Source organism: Petromyzon marinus, chromosome 13 (assembly GCF_048934315.1).
Source record: "Petromyzon marinus isolate PM22_M1 ecotype Great Lakes invasive population chromosome 13, UKy_Petmar_22M1.pri1.0, whole genome shotgun sequence".
NCBI lineage: Eukaryota > Metazoa > Chordata > Hyperoartia > Petromyzontiformes > Petromyzontidae > Petromyzon > Petromyzon marinus.
The window spans coordinates 2311550-2328619 of NC_133679.1; the positions used below are offsets into that span (position 1 = coordinate 2311550).

At 52.1% G+C, this 17070-nt stretch overlaps 1 protein-coding gene across 3 annotated transcripts; it reads right to left on the reverse strand.

The window, feature by feature from the left end:
• Positions 1–672: 672 nt before the first annotated feature.
• PIGO (phosphatidylinositol glycan anchor biosynthesis class O) lies at positions 673–17006 on the reverse strand. Of its 3 annotated transcripts, none has more exons than XM_032953883.2 (12): positions 16539–17006; positions 12338–12851; positions 11647–11790; positions 10104–10227; positions 8741–8900; positions 7989–8243; positions 6181–7598; positions 5058–5365; positions 4461–4664; positions 3834–4009; positions 3279–3349; positions 673–3050 (listed from the first exon to the last, which is right to left on the reverse strand). In XM_032953883.2, exons 2-12 carry the CDS (start codon positions 12840–12842, stop codon positions 2921–2923), a joined length of 3495 nt encoding a protein of 1164 aa, XP_032809774.1. In that variant the 5' UTR covers positions 12843–12851; positions 16539–17006; the 3' UTR covers positions 673–2920. The 3 variants fall into 3 exon arrangements, with proteins under 3 accessions (XP_032809774.1, XP_075922909.1, XP_032809773.1); XM_076066794.1 differs by having other exon boundaries at positions 16534–17006; XM_032953882.2 differs by having other exon boundaries at positions 16512–17006.
• Positions 17007–17070: the final 64 nt, after the last annotated feature.

Sequence of the window (17070 nt, forward strand, 5' to 3'; positions counted from 1 at the left end):
AGTTTACTCGCACGGAAATCGTGCGACAAACACTTTTCGTGCGGAGTTGGGTGTGCTTTTTGAATACAGTACATCAAGTAGGCTGGTTATATGAAATGTGCGTGTTGTCCGCTCATTTGTATGGATTTTCTCTGGATTTATCCCACGTAAAAAAACACGCACCTCGACAGACTCCGTCCACACGAATGCCTGAAGGAGCGGGCCTAAACAGGAAGGGGGCTCGAGATGAAAGGGCGGGCACAAGCAGGAAGGGGCAGGAGCTTAAACAAAGCTCAAATTCACCTCCAATTAACCCTGAGACGTCTGCAAGTTACAGCATGGGGTCGAGTTCACCGCTGGATCTGAAACTCGCAAGCGGTTGAGTTAATTTTATTTAGAGATGCGCAGCACCATTGTTTAAGATATTTTACTCACCGCAGACAACCGTAGTGACACCACTGCACTATGATAGCTGCCACCAAATCGTGCCACATCATCTCGCATGGCCTTGTGAGAGCCTCTGTACTGATGAAAGTTATTTTATTTTTTCTTACGGTTCCATTCCAACGACGTACATGTACGTCGTTTGAACAGAATCAAAAGAAAACCTGACGCACACGAAAAAAAGCGTGAATGCGAATTTCAGAGAATGACACGCAAAAAAACTTCCGCATACAGAGGATTTCAACCATGTACCAGGGAATTTATCTTTTTATTGAAATGTAATCACTGAACATACAGATGGGTCACCACCAATGTTGATATATTTAATTCAAGTATAAACGTATAATCCGTACAAGTCTTGTGCAGTGTAGCGACAATCTTAAAGGCAAATCCTCACTTTAAAAAAAACCCAGACCGAGCTGCATTTCAAGTTGAAAAATTTCAAATAAATATTTGCTTACAAAAAACAACAACACCGGAACGAATCTTTAAAACAAAAAATCGATGGCACGTACATGCAAAAGGTTTGTGTTCTTTACAGGTCAGAGACCAACACAATCCATCTTCCCAATGCAAAACACTCAGAGAGCAGGGGTGGACAAGTTACCTTACAGAGGGCCAAACATTCAAATATCTTTGGCGGGCCACACACACCTGTCACTGCAAGAGGACACTTGCAGTGACAGTAGTGACTGAGCACACAAATTATAGACACGGGCCAAACATATCCTCAACTCTCGTAACCAATTGGTGCGGCCAAGACGAGACGCTTGCAATGACGGATACGTGCAACGTTGCGACCACTGGTCACGTGAAACAAAGTCGCAGAGTGTAGGTTTCCCCCACACCAGGCGTAAACTGTACAGAGCGATCACTGGACCCTGTCGAGGTCTTTCACCAAAGAACACGATGGGACGGCTGCAAGGCTGCCAATCCATTCGGGTGTTCGGTACCCTCGCCGTGCAATGCGAGATTGGATTCGCGCAACGGCATCTCTCAAAGGAGCGGCGCGAGGCAGGCGTCGTTGTTTTGGGGAGGGGATTCCAACCAGAAGTTGACCAGGTCAAAACTGTGGAAAGGGGTTAAGACGTATTTATTCGTCGGCTGCCCGTGGTCTTGCGTGTCACCGTTCTAAGCAGACCGTCCAGTTCGTTGGCTTTGCATAGGAACATCTCCAGCGTGGGTTGTGTGTGCGCTCTCCACTGGTCGGTCTCTACAAGCCCAGGGAGTCAATTCTCCTCTCCCTTAATCCACTGTCAGCGGTGCCTTGGTCATGACAGGAGGAGTCTTTGAAGGAAAATCAATGAAGCTCAATGCTGTTTTTCTTTAACTTTCAGTGCAGTTGGCTCCTGAACTTCTGAACAGTTGGCTAATGCACTCTTCAATTAGCAACAAGTCTGCCTTAAATATAAATATTTGATATTTCTTTGCAAATTAGATATTTATGAAAACCTGATTTGTTGTTATATAAATTCATATGCTTATAAAAAATAAAATAAACGATACTGCATATTCATTGTCAAGTTATGATACGAAGAGTAGCCTCCGGAAACGGTTGTAGGAATGTCTTGTGACATTAGCACGTTGCGCGTTGCCAACGGAGAAACGGCTCGAGCGCGGCAAACGAACCGCCTGGAAAAGCCGGCAATCGGATGCCGCGATGCCCTCTGCTCCCACTACCGCAGCTGTCGTGTACACGACCCGTCTTCACCACTGTCTGTTCCTTCCCACGCCTTACCAGGCACAAGGGGTGTACTGCTCACAATCTGGAAAGGGGGGGGGGGGGGCCTCGGTGCTCCGAGACTTTCCGCGTGTTTAAACGCTCGTGCTTGTGACAACATTGGTGTTTGCGACACATCGCTGTGGGTTGCAGACGAGGTCTGTGGTTGGCACTCGCAGCTGGATGCTCCACTCTGGCACCTACCCACACCCGCAGCATCAGCACACGAGCTCGTGATGGGCAAGAGAGGCGAACCTTAACCAGCGACGACGCGCGTTCCCTGCCCGGCGTGTAGACGGGTCGTGTTCCACGTCGTATGGGGTCTCCCCTTCTTCTTTCGTATGGCTCGAAGAATCGCAACACTCGAAGTCGAAGCCACGATGAGTTAGCCAGGGGAATGGCTTCGGCTCATGTGCGGTGGATTTGCGTCGTTGAATTATTGAGTTCACGGTGGCTCACCGTCAGTGTTTCAGCAATTGCACGTCGGGCTTCATTGCAGGTAACTGTACACCTATAGACCTACCGATGGTCTTCTCCATAGATTTGGCATTTGCTCTGCAAAAGCGTGAAGACAATGCTCACTCCCATCACCTCCATGACCTTCCGCACGTTATGGGTCCTCCATATAAACTCAAATCGCTCTTCTCCACCCGGTCTCCCTCCCCGCTTTGACAGACTCCACTGCTCACGGTTGTCGTTGTTCCAAGCCTGCCGACCGTCGTCGCTCACCGACCGTCGTCGCTCGCCAACCGTCGTCCCACCCCTCCTCCTGCCCCACTAGTACGGCAGCGCCTGGCAGAGCCGGCGGAAGAATGCGGCGACGGCGGCATCCACGCGAAGCACAAACGCGACGCCGAGCAGCAGACACGCGCCGGTCACTACGAAGCCCACGGCCTCGAACAGGAACCTACAGCCACACGCATGCGTGCACACACACACACACGTGCACACACACACACACGTGCACACACACGCATGCACGCACACGCACGTACGCAGACGCACGTTCCCAGTCACTTTTAGCGATATGGCCTGATGAGACAGGCAGTCGAGTGTTACTTAGAAGTCAGAAAATGTACATTTTCTGTAAACCCATATGTGCTGCGAATTATTAATGATGCATGCGAGCAATTACTTGGGAGCGAAGATCCCCCAGACCATGAGGTGGCGGCGAAGCACTGCAGCAGCGCAGACACTTGCTGTGAGCTGCTCGCAGACCGGACGACACACGGCACGAGGGTTAAGTTAACAACTAGTCAAGTCACTCTTCCTCGAGATCCACTCGCTTCTACCGGCCGCGGAGCGCCTGTGTATCCCTGCTTCTGCCACGCTATATCTTCTTTGTTGAAAACGTAAATGCAGTTTAAAAAGGAAGGGGCTGGAGACCATCGAAGGAAAGGCACGGGGCCTATGGGATGAGCTACGTACAACCCATGGATCCGTCCATGGGTTGGTGCCATGACTCTGATAGTGCGGTCGGTGTGTAGCTCAGGGGATCGGCAACCAAAATAACAAGAAGAGCCATATTTTTCGAATTCGGTAAAAAAAAAACCCCTCAATATTTCAAGAGCCGCCAATGCACGTGAATAACGTCGCACGTGAATAACGTCACACGAAGCTGTCCTCAAAGAGCCGCAGGTTGCTGACCCCCGGTGCAGCTGGAAGGGGGGAGGGCCCCCACGTGCGTCACCTGCAGCCCGACGAGCAGCAGGTAGGTGGCGCCCAGGCGCAACAGGGCCCCGTGCAGCAGCTTGGGGTGGCCGTGCAGTCGCATCTCCATCCCCGTGGCGCCCTCGTCCGCCGGGCTTCTCCGCGCCGCGCCGGCCTCGCGCGCAAACGGCCACGTGAGCAGCAGCGGCAGTCCGGCTGGGAACGGCGACGGTAACCGCGGCTTTTTAAGTCGTATTGTTTCGACGCTTTCAACCAATGTCGGACAGCATTGATCTCTGTAGGCAGCACTTAACCAGTGGTGGAAAAGCCACATACCTATGACAGTCTCTCCAAAGCGAAACCACTTATTATTTCCCACAAAGCGCTGATCATTTTATGACCATGGATTAATAAATAAGTCACTTTAAAGGACGTAACTCGCCGTCACTGCAAATGATTTTGGGCAGTTAAGAGAAGCCCACGGCATATCAGGTTTTCACTCTCGTGAGGTAGCACGACTCCATGCACCCCAGAGCACAAAGCTTAACTTTTCTCAATCACCTGCCGTGGTGAAACCTAGCTGCATGTCACCGATGCGGTGACGTGGCCTGCCCGGGTGGCGTGTGGGAGGTTTGGGTGGTGGGTGGGGGGTGGGACGCAGGCGTACCCGCGAAGAGCGCGTGAGACGCGTAGGTGTTGAGGCCCACGAGGAGGGCGGGCAGCACGTGCCCGCTGTGGCCTCCGTGGAAGCCGACGAAGGCCGCGTTCCACTGCAGCGCGGGGAAGGTGGGCAGGTGGCCCGTGGCGTAGAAGAACTGGCAGGCGGCCAGCGACCACATGGCCACTTCGGGCAGCGGCACGCACAGCAGCCCTGCCGGGGGTCGAGCGGTGAACGCCGCGGGAGACGGTGCGGTGCAAGCAGATTGTGGGTGTTACAATAAAGCTGGCGTGGGTTCACTTTTTAACAAAGTATATCAGTGGTGCTATAACAGATGGGATCTCAGAAGTTCCCCCGCACTTTGAAATCCTACTGCACTCCCAATTAGTGAAGAGGCCACTGATTGCGTGACTGTTTATTTAAAGGTTCCGACATCAATAAATGCAGCATTTGCGTCTGCTTGTTGAAGGGGGTCAAAAATACCACGATTCTCAGAAAAATATTGCGAGCCAAATCTAAACATCCCGGGGGTACACGGACATCTCCTTGCACCCACAGCGGATGCACCGCTGCCGAGGGGTGCCTTGCCACGTCGCGTGACATCACCTGCGCCGTCCCCCGCTGGCGACGCGTGCAGGCTCACGGCGGCCGCGCGGCGCTCCAGCATGAGCGCCGCCTGCACGAAGAGCAGCAGAAAGGAGGGCGCGGCGCCGGGCTGGTGCAGCATGGCGAGCAGCAGAACCAGGCACCCGAGCAGCACGAGCAGCGTGGCGGTGTACGCCGAGCCCAGGCCGAACGCCGCCACGCTGTGGTCGCCGCCGCCGCCCTCGTCCGCACCGCCTGCTGCTGCTGCTGGCGCCGCCGGCGTCGTCGTCGTCGCGCTCAGCTGGACGTCGAGCGAGCGCGACACGTGCCTTGGTGCGGGGGGAGCAGGGGGGGGTGGCGGCGGACCCAGATAAACTAAACTTTATTTTCCCAGGTAAAGCCCACTGAGCTATGTGGCTCTTTTTCCGAAGTGACCTGGCTATCACAAATGATAGCTCAACAAAGTGGCTTATCACGTGGAGATTTATAGCAGCAGACAAATACTCTGAAGCCATGTTGATTCTAAATGTGGAAGGGAAAAACTGGAGGAACCGGACAAAAATCCACGCAACCACGGGGAGAACGTGCAAACTCCAAATATACAGCGGGCGTCAAGGTCGGGATCGAACCCAAGACCTCTATACCAGGCGAGGTGGTTAACATCTTGCCACTGTGGTGCCCAGATGCTCTTTCTCTCGCTGCTTCTCTTGCATTGGAGCACAAAGCATTGCGGTTATCATGGGGCCCACATCGGTAATGCCTGACCTGGCTTAAGAGGCTAGAGCAGGGGCCGGGAACCTGCGGTTTTGGAACCGTATGCGGCTCTTAAAGGAATGCTTCGTGACGTTGTTTATTAAGGAGGACCACCGTCTCGTATTTACGTGCATTGCGGATCTTAAAATATTTGTTTTTTTTTTACCGAATTTGAAAAAAAAATATTCTTGTTATTGTGGTTGCCGACCCCTGGGCTAGAGTCAAGGGTCAGACTTTTGTCAGATCATGACCAACGTTGTCTACCGAAGATCGGTCCTCCCATTATGCTTTGCAGGTTCTGAGAGAGATCAAAACGGTGACACCGATGGCACAACTGGGAAACAAATTGTAGGAAATTTAAACATCACAACGCTGTCTGTCTGTCAGGCACCTGTATATCTGTGGGATGACGTGTCTGAGCCTCTCCTCGGGGTGCGCGAACCCCCCCAGCGGGTCGACGAACGGGACCGCGTCGCCGGGGCCACCGGCGGCGGCACCGGCGGCGGCGGCGTTGCCCCGACGGCGCTCCACGTACACGGCCAGCGGCCGCCACAGCAGCAGCAGCAGCCCCAGCGCCACGACGCCGTACACGGCGCGCGGGAACGCCTCCTGCGCCCACTCGGGGACGTGCGACGCCTGGCGCCCGCGCTCGGGGAACAGCGCCAACGCCCAGTGGCAGCACACGCACAGCAGCGCCACGGGCTGGCCCAGGCGCACCAGCAGCGTGGGTGGCGACAGCAGATCGTTCAGGTTGCCCAGGTGGCGGAGCGCGGCCCGCGTCAACGCCCACGCGCCGACGAGGGACGCGGCGGCCAGCGCCAGCGGGAGGCCGTTGGCACGCGAGCGGCCCGGCTGCCGCGGCGGCGGCACGAGCAGCGTCGAAGGCTCGCAGCTCGTGAGCTCGTCACGGCACACGCGCAGCGTCAGGGCGAGGCGCGAGCAGCACAGCAGACCCAGCGTCAGTGCCACTATGTACCAGCTCTGTTGGCGGCGCAGCGCAGGGCTCCCGGCTACGGTCTGCTGCTGCTGAGCGGACTTCGACGCTTCTGCGCCGCCGGCTGGAAGAGACAGGGTCAGAGTCCCCGACCACTTGAAGCTCAGCAAGGACCACACAGCCACTGACTGGAGGAGAAAGGGCAGCACCTGGCTCTCCTGGATCAAGTAGCTGTTTGAAAACGGCGCCAAGAAGCGCAGCGCGAGGCAGCCGCCGCTCGCGATCACGGCCGTGACACTCATGCCCACGCCGGAGTCCTTGCCGGAGTCCTTGCCGGAGTCCTTGCCGCCGGCCTCTTGCGGACCGGCGGGAGCCGGAGTCGGCGGGGTCCCCAGACATTCCTTGACGAAAGCCAGCAAGGACGCCACGCTGGCGCCGCACAGTGCGGCCAGGCACAACTCGGCCTTCATCCCGGACGCCGTCGCGGTCAAGGCGGCGACCGCCGCCCCTGCCGGCGCTCCCACCAGCGCCGCCGTGGCGACGACCCCAGGGAGCCCTTCCCGCGGCGAGCGCCGGCTCAGGGCGGCGCTCGCCGCGCAGGCGCAAAGCAGCAACGCGACGCCGGCAAACATGGCGGGGACGCTGAAGCGGGCCCACGATGCCACGCACAGGTTGCGCACGCCGCTCAAGTAGCGACGCAGCCTCGCCTCGACGTCACGCGCGGTGGCGGCGGTGGCACGGAGGCCGGGGCTCGGGGACGACGCCAGCGAATCGTATGCGGCCGCGGCCTCGGAGAAGCGGCGACGCAGGGCGTGCAGGCCGTCCGGCGGAAGGTCGTCGGACAGCACCGCGTACGAGTCGAGGAAGCGCTGCACCTGGAAACGAGACGCACGGAGCAACGTGAGCACCAACCGACAGCTAAATTAAACTATTAATCATTTTTTTTATTTTACCAGGTAAGGCCCACTGAGCTGTATAGCTCTTTTCAGAAGTGATGATAAGCCAACGAAGTGGCTAAAGTGGGCCCACGATTCAAGCAGCCAAATACTCTAAACCTATGTTTCTGAATGTGGAGAGAATAGTCGTTAATAGTTAATGAAACATTGATTGCGTATGACATCGGTGCACGGCTCGACTTCTGAAATGGAAAAACAATCCGGAGGTCACGGACCGGCGCTGGGCTGACTTAGAGATGGCCCTGGCGCAACTCGGTTATACAGCGGTGAAGAGGCAGCAAAGCCTCTAATCCAAATGCCATGGCGTACCTGCTGTGCATTGAGGTGCAGCGCCTGCAGATGCATTGGCAGCTGAGCCAAGTCCGATTCCTCTCGCTCCACACTCTCGCTGTCCGCAGGAATGGGCTCACCCTCCCTGGGAAGGCCGCCGTCACCCTCCTCCTCATCATCCTCGCCTCCAAACATTTCTGGGATGACTTGGCCCAGGTTGCTGTAGGGAATGGGCACGCCTAGCAGCAGCGCCAGGCTAGGTACCAGGTCTGTCTGGAACACGGTCCTTGGCTCCTGTGCAAGCACAGCATCCATCGGTAATGAATGAGTGAAATAGATTATGTATTTATTTCACGAATGTGTTATATCAGATTTTAGTTTTTCAAACGTAATGCCAAACTAGCCACAAATAACCACAAGGCTTGATTAAAACATCTTGCTTTAAAAGTGACATTTGTTTGTTACACTTTATAAAGCATGGTTTCCCATCTATGTGAAGCAGCACAACCTATGACCGATACTTTGAAAAGAATGCCTCCTATTTGTTTACTCAATCAAAACCATCTTGAACGTCCGCCGCGATGATCCACTGTTGGATGAAGTTCTGCCCAAGCTGTTTCCAGCTCTCACAGTCACACGACTGGCCACGAGCCGATTTCAGCTGCTCGGAATATCCTTCTCCGCGTGTACTTCTGTTCTGCGCCTCGAATGTCAACTTTGAAACTGAGATTGATTTATTTTTGTATTAAACCCTCGTGCCCTTGGGTTACGAGGCAGTGCCACAGGCGTACCCGTGGCTGTGCCCCCTTGAACACGGGGATGGGGCTATAGACGAAGAGGGCGGCGCTGGTCTCGCGCTCGCTCTCTCCGCCGTGGTCGCCCGTCTCCGTCATGCCGTGGTCGCCCATCACCAGCAGCACCGCGTCCTCCGGCAGCTCTCGCAGCAGGTTACTGCAGCGGGGGAGAGGGGAAGCGGGAGAATGCAACAAATACAATGATCCCCCGTATAGCCATCCATAACATACTGTTGGGGCAAGTGCTGTTAGCGAGCACCTATGAAGGCTGGAACGGTACTGAGGGGGTGGGTGGCCAGCACCACGCCCGGCCGCCTTTGTCTCTCGAGTGGCGATGTTTCACACCGCACTCGGTACTCATGAGAGGCTGGGTCGGCCTAGGGGAGGCCCAGGATCGGTACAGATAATCGTCATTGGTGTTGGTCGTGAGCAGGAACCAAACTCGGGACGCCGGGTTTAAAGCACAGCAAGCTAACCGCTAAACCACCACTACCCACAATTACACACACATACCTCCCAGAAATGTTCTAACACCTCGGATAGAGATACCTGCTGGGATAACTACTGATGCTGGTGGCTTCCCGATGCATTGGCTTGATCTGCAAGTCATTTTCAACTGAATTATAAAATCCTAAAAAGCCAAAACTTGGTCAGGGCAGACTGTGGCAATTGTTAAGTCTTGACCATACTGCACAGGAGAGCGCCTCTTATCTGCGGTGACATGGGGGACGAAATCGCAGATAAGTATGCAACAATGCATCAATTTATCAATGAAAATGAATGACTGCACTCGCAATACATGTATTGAATCATGCGTGTGAAAATTTACTATGCAAATTATATGCTGTTAAAATTAAGATTATGGAGTGAAATCTGTGCAACAGAGACACAAAAATAAAACAAAAATTATAATTCTCAAGTAGAATTTTGGCCCAAAATAGTGCCACAAGAGGTGATGCATTATTACTCTAATTTAACAATTTTTATGGCTCAAGAATGCAGTACAAATGTGCCAACCTTACAGCTAGGATTATGCATGGAGCTGTTACGCGCAACGGTCCTGTGAGCAATACCACGAGGGCTTAACAAACCAAAACGAACTGGTACCTCACACAAGCGTGCTCTCATGCGTAACGCAAAGGAGCGTCTGCCTCCGCACGCGGAGGAGAGAGCGGCGAGCCGGCAGGCGAGCGGGAGAATGAGTGAGGCAGCACGTGAACGGGCCATGGCGGAAGGCGTGGAGGGTGGTTTGGCGAGCAGGCTGGAAAGGCAGCAGGAAAACCGGCTGGCAAGAAAAGCAGGCGAGTGGGCAAGTTGTTGGGCGGACCGGTGGGCGAGCGGGCGAGCGAGGTGTCCTAACCTGAGCACCTCATTCATCTGCGACAGCTTGTCAGACATGGCCGGGTGTAGAGGCCCCAGGCGGTGGCCAACGTGGTCAACGCCAAGGAAGTGGGCGATGATCACGTCCCAGTCGCTCTTGGCCACTGTGCACGCAGGCGCGCGCGCACACGGAGACAACACACGGACAAACCGTGTTGCATTTGCTCGCGTGAAATTCTAACAGTTTAGTTAACTTTCAACTTTCCATGAGCATATTTTCCACAGATTAACCGTGTCATTTACGCCTTTTATTATCGTTGTTCACGTGACCGTAAACACGTGGTCAAGTAAGCTGATTAGTTAATGGAGCAATAAACACTGACGATGCAGTCTACGTCCTCACCTCCATTCCACATTCTACGCAGGTAAATGGTGAAGACGTTTTGGTTTAGCTTTCAAGTAACCTGTTATTCTTATCATTTTCAATTAAGATAATTAGTGGTATTTTAGTGTGAATCGTTGAAAGTCCATGGTGATATAAATGTCACGTATAATTTAACAATATACTTTTCCACAGGATAAACGTCAATTTAGTTGTGCTATTACCCCTGCACTGAATGACAACTTGTGGTGGGAGCTCCGATCGCATTGCCCAATTCATGATTAACGTTAATTGTGTAATTAGTTTATGTTCATTAATTATTGAAGCATTATTAAGGACAACAGGATCCTTCAGAACCACCCGAGTTGAAAGGATTTAATCACGCAAGTGCCTTTCCTTACTTCCTGGTGACGGAAACATTTCAATTAGAAGGGGGCTTTCAGGGTGTTTGAAAAGAGTTGATGATGGCATCGGAGGATAAGCTACTGTTTTGCAAAAGCTTTTCCCGCTTCTACAAAATAACAATTATAAACGCATGAAGAATGTTATTTCCACACACCGTGTCTTACGCATGTACCAGAAATGAAAGTTTGCAAAATGTAATTTAGAATTTTGCAATTATTATTAGTATGGGTACATAGTGGTCGCAATGCTTTGTCATTACCAGTATGAGGTGTGTGGTTCAATTCCCACTGGAACTCGGTATTTTTTGCAAGGCATTAGCAAATCATGCCAACTACCGAGCAATGATGAATTTCCCCTGATATCTTCATTCACAAGAGTAGATTATGGTGTTTGTTATACGAGATTTGAAAAAATAAAAATCTGTTTATACAAACGTTTATGGTTATCTTATCAAAATAAACGAATCTGAGAAGGCACTATCACTCGGAGGCATAACTTTGATGAATCTATCATCACATACTAAACGGTGTGAAATCACATTCCATCCCGAGTGAAATATAGCATCCCCTGAAAAGACACGAGGTTTGAGTATTCAATATCACAGCCAGAAGGCGCTTCTAAATGAATAACAATTATAATTTGCATTTGTAAGGTGCATTTCGTCCGTGGATACCAATGTACAATTCATAATGAATCGGACGCATTGTTCAATCAACAATTCAGAGGTGCAGAACCAGAGCTCAGAGTCGAACAATAATTTGAACCATTGCTCTGTGTTCATTACATGGACTCTCACCCTCGCTGTGGAGGTGCTGCAAGATGCCATCGTCCACAGAGTGCAGGTCGCGCACGTTGAGCGACGGGAAGGGAAAGGCTCGGTGGAAATGCGTGGGGAACAGCCCCATCCACGTGTCATCTCCCAGGAAAACCAGCTTCCTGCCTGCACCGCACAGCAAACCCACATCACGGCGTTACAATTCAAACATGGCCTCCGGTGAACACAGGAACATTTATGCCCTGTGCTCAATAACAGCTTCTGACCGATTTTAATTGAGTGCCCTATGACCTACCTTGGACTGTGCTACTAATTTGAGCCTTCCCTAGTCACACTCACTGTCTTCATATTTAATTCCACCATATCCCCCTATCGCTCAGTCTCCCTTTACTCCTGCCCTACATTGGTGGCATCTCCATAGAACCTTCCCATTAGTATCTACCACGAACATTCTTCTTCTTCATTCCTCTTCGTTTCCCCGAGAGATATTCCCAACACCTAAAGAGCATTATCATCTCTGTCCTTTCGAGCACTCTGCTTTCATCTTAATTCGCAGGCCATTCCAAAAAGTTAACCTATGTTCTACCACCGAATATTTTCTCCACTTGTGTTTTTTTTTCTTTATATCTCCAATGTTGCTTTCAGAAGGGGGGTGGAGAGGGGCTCAGTCCAATCCAGTGCCTCCCCTCCCACCCGACACTGCGCCACTGACCGACGGAGACGAGCTGCCCGACGAGGTTGTCCTCTTCCACGCGCGCCGACGCGAAGTTGCTCGACACGTCGATGAAGGTGGGCAGTCCGCCCGTAGCCAGGGCCTTGAGGCGCTGCATCGTGGTGGTGGGGGGGTCGGCACGGAAGCGGAAGAGGCGCGCGTGCCGAGGCGTCGCTTGCAGCGCGGCGTGCAGCGCGGGCAGGCGGTTCTCGTACGGCTTGGGCTCGCTCCTCGCCGCGTCGTACGTGGCGAAGTCGAGGCGCAGCGCGTCGATGACGACCAGCACGGCGCGGCGGTAGCGCGCGGGCACCGCCCAGCAGCTCCGGTTCAGGGTGGCGGCGCCCGGCGGTGTGGGCAGGCCAGGCGGGGCGGGAAAGTCGGCGCACGAGCTGTTGCGGACGATCTCGGAGCGGTTGAGCAGGAAGCCGCGCGTGAACACCCACAGGCCCGTGCAGTAGAGGAGACAGAGCCAAGCCAGCAGGCCCAGGCAGCCCCATCTCCCCATGGTCTCACACTGCAGCAAAAAAACCACACAAAGATCCGCCTTGTAGCCTACACAGTGCTGCTGGCGCAAGTGCTGCGAGTACCTGTCAAGAAGGCCAGCACTGCGCACGATAGGGTGGTGTGGTCGCCACAACGCCAGGCTACCTTCGTCTCCCCAGTGACGATTATACCCATCATATGAAGTATTGTTACAGTGTGCCAACCACTGCGCCACCTTTTCCTACAATGTCAAAATAACACAGCGCACGTAATTTGTTAAACATTAATCTACTGTACTAGTTAAAGATTTACAAAGTTAAAGAAAAGTAAAACAAATGGAGGGTTTGAATAAAGAATTCCAGTAAAGTTCAAAGTTGTGATAACTCGGACACTTTGTGAGCTGCATGTTTTTTTATGTTATCTCGTCTTCACGTTTAACCAGCTTGACCTCTAATTGGATATTTTAGAGTTAAACTCGTCTCTCACCGACTGAGATCGCTTCCTGTGCTACATTTGTTCTGGGCAGAGACGTCTCTTGACATTCTGGGGTTTGTCGATTAGAATCAAGGCATTCTCATTCCTGATTTCACCATTTGAGCTCCTCCAAGGCCATTTACGAGAATCACTTTTTGTAAAAGGTATTCAATATTTTCAATCCCCAGCTGGCTGCAAACTCTTAACAGATGTTCTTTCATTCCTCACTCCAAACCAAATTTACCAATCGACCCTCTCTTTTCTGCACCTCGTACCAACGTTTGTATTAAAGTTACCCAATACGATGCTCTAATGCATTTCACCCTCACTTAACAGTTAATTCTCCTTCATCTTCTGGTCAGTACGGGTTGTTGAAGTTAGCGAGCAAAGCCAAGATGACAAAACAGATGTTGCTCCCTTGCGGTAGTTGTATCAAGCGGGAGTCGTGTCGGCAGTGGTGTAAGGGTAGTAGTGTTGGGATGCCGATGCACACATCTCGTCCATAAATGTAAAATTCGACAGACAAGCCACAGCAGTGCAAACCCGGCCATGCAAGCAACACTATGGACCATAAATTAAACCCAGAGACACACAGAGAGAAACACAGAGGCACACAGAGATGCACGGAGCCTCGTGTAGATGGACACAGTTAAAGACAAGTCACAGTGGGGCGTGCGATCGTGGCCACGCAACCCAAACTATGGGACCGTAATGTAGACCACTGGATGAGTTATCAATAAGCAACGCTACACGAATTATCTCTCCTGAGGTCATCTCGCCGCAGCCAGGAGGCCTCGACATTGGCATTTAGATCCTGAACTCTTCCATACCCTAGCATATAATACTGCAGTGAGTGGGAAGTGTGTAGGTGGTCCTGGTGGTGTGTAGGCATTACTGCAGAAACTAGAGGACTTCTCCACAAATCTGGCTGTCGCCTGATGCAGCTCGTTGTAATTACTGGCGAAACGTCGTACTCAGATTGTAAATGTTGTGGGTTTGCTCTCCAACACACCGGTGTGCTGAACTCCTAATACCGTTCGAGACGAGGCTCAAAAGAAAGCTGTCTCTGGAGTAGACCAATCGGTTTCAAGGACAATGCCAATATATTATCAGACTATGTTTTTATTTGCATTCTGACCACAAGCAGTGGTTAATGCAGACATCATCCCTTGTAAAAGGTTTCAGTTTGGTGTTTTAACATCTTAACACAGCTGTTTTGTTGCCAGAAAAAAGGGGAAACCCCTATTATCATAGCAACAGATTGGCATGTTTTATTTAAGTTACCAACCTTACGAATTGACTGTCGGGTGGTGGCTGGTTTAACGACACATTTATCTATTTACACGATCTAGTGGCTGTAGCCTGTTAGTAGTGGTTGGCACAAAGCCCATACACGTGTCGTGGTGTATGGGCTTTAAAGTACCACTGGCGTTGGAGGCGCTGGTTATGTTGTTGCTGAACTTTGTTCACACCGTGCGTAGCCAACCGCGCTCATTGGAGGTGACACCACGAATACAAATGTCGCGTTGTGTGTTAGTCAGTGTCCGTGTGTGTCTGTGTGTTAGTCAGTGTACGTGTGTGTCTGTGCGTTAGTCAGTGTCCGTGTGTCTGTGCGTTAGTCAGTGTCCGTGTGTGTCTATGTGTTAGTCAGTGTCCGTGTGTGTCTGTGTGTTAGTCAGTGTCCGTGTGTGTCTGTGTGTTAGTCAGTGTCCGTGTGTGTCTGTGTGTTAGTCAGTGTCAGTGTGTGTCTGTGTGTTAGTCAGTGTCCGTGTGTGTCTGTGCGTTAGTCAGTGTACGTGTGTCTGTGCGTTAGTCAGTGTCCGTGTGTCTGTGCGTTAGTCAGTGTCCGTGTGTGTCCGTGTGTTAGTCAGTGTCCGTGTGTGTCTGTGTGTTAGTGTCCGTGTGTTAGTCAGTGTCCGTGTGTGTCTGTGTGTTAGTCAGTGTCCGTGTGTGTCCGTGTGTTAGTCAGTGTCCGTGTGTTAGTCAGTGTCAGTGTGTTAGTCAGTGTCCGTGTGTGTCTGTGTGTTAGTCAGTGTCCGTGTGTGTCTGTGCGTTAGTCAGTGTACGTGTGTCTGTGCGTTAGTCAGTGTCCGTGTGTCTGTGCGTTAGTCAGTGTCCGTGTGTGTCCGTGTGTTAGTCAGTGTCCGTGTGTGTCTGTGTGTTAGTGTCCGTGTGTTAGTCAGTGTCCGTGTGTGTCTGTGTGTTAGTCAGTGTCCGTGTGTGTCCGTGTGTTAGTCAGTGTCCGTGTGTTAGTCAGTGTCCGTGTGTGTCCGTGTGTTAGTCAGTGTCCGTGTGTGTCTGTGTTAGTCAGTGTCCGTGTGTGTCTGTGTGTTAGTCATTGTCCGTGTGTGTCTGTGTGTTAGTCAGTGTCCGTGTGTGTCTGTGTGTTAGTCAGTGTCCGTGTGTGTCTGTGTGTTAGTCAGTGCACGTGTGTGTCCGTGTGTTATTCAGTGTCCGTGTGTTATTCAGTGTCCGTGTGTGTCTGTGTGTTAGTCAGTGTACGTGTGTGTCTGTGTGTTAGTCATTGTCCGTGTGTGTCTGTGTTAGTCAGTGTACGTGTGTGTCTGTGCGTTAGTCAGTGTCCGTGTGTGTATATGTGTTAGTCAGTGTCCGTGTGTGTCTGTGTGTTAGTCAGTGTCCGTGTGTGTCTGTGTGTTAGTCAGTGTATGTGTGTTAGTCAGTGTCTGTGTGTTAGTCTGTGTGTTAGTCAGTGTCTGTGTGTGTCTGTGTGTTAGTCTGTGTGTTAGTCTGTGTTAGTCTGTGTCTGTGTGTTAGTCAGTGTCTGTGTGTTAGTCTGTGTCTGTGTGTTAGTCTGTGTGTTAGTCAATGGTAGCGGTGAGCGCGCTGCGCTACGAATCTCGACACCGGCGCCGGACTATATCTGAACCGGTTCTGGGGCCTCCTCCCCTAGGTCGACTCAGCCTCAAATGGGTGCGGTGTGTCGTAAACATCGCCCCCGGTGGAGAGACAAAGGCGGCCGGGCGTGATGCTGGCCACCCCACCCCGACCTCGTGTACCACAGTGGCGGCCTTCACAGGATTGCAACTCGCTAACAGCACCCGCCCCAACAGTCTGATGAAGGTGGCTTCACGGGGGGGTGGAGGGGGTGATCTTTGTCTTTGTACAACGCAACGACGAGTACGCGATGTTAATAACCACCACAACGACGACAACAACAACAAGGGGCGCTGTGGTTAATAACAAGAACGACACGAACAGCGCCAGGAGGAGCTGTGTACATCACCGCTCGGCGCGAAGGCTGCGGCGGCTCCCCGAGACGAAATGTGGAGCGAGCGGCCCATGCCAGATCAGAGGTTCTTTTTACCTTCAGTTCTGTGTATATGGTTTTTTTCTATAGGTAGGTTTTTTTTTGGTATTCCCCGTAACCGCATTTTGCAAAACTGAGGGAAAACCGGTTACCATCTTGAAATATTTATCGATGAAGGTAGCATTTGTAACCGTTTTTTTTGTTTGTTGAGCAGACCTGTCAACCCATACGGTTTACTCCCTATTCTTGTACTGTACAGTCGTTTCAATACGGGCAAAAACAAATATATTTGTGTTGCTCCCTTGTGTCGAGATTTACAAGGGGCACGGGGTGACCAATAAGGTCTGCATTGGTCTGCAATAAGGTAGGGCACTGATCAGGGGTTGTATGAATTTAGATCGGCGTTACGCTGGGTAACAGCAAATTCTGTTTGATTGACATGGCCAAGCTCCGCCCACCACCTCTCAGCCCAGCCCCCACCCTTCTCCCCTCACTCCCCACCACCCCC

Excerpts from the sequence above, each read along its gene's own strand:
- PIGO (XM_076066794.1), bottom strand. The coding sequence starts at position 16,596 with ATGGGCCGCTCGCTCCACATTTCGTCTCGGGGAGCCGCCGCAGCCTTC. Across the intron at positions 8,901-10,103 it reads CAGATGAATGAGGTGCTCAG|TAACCTGCTGCGAGAGCTGC; the intron begins GTTAGGACACCT and ends CCCCCGCTGCAG. Across the intron at positions 4,665-5,057 it reads GCCAGCGGGGGACGGCGCAG|GGCTGCTGTGCGTGCCGCTG; the intron begins GTGATGTCACGC and ends GACCCCCGGCAG.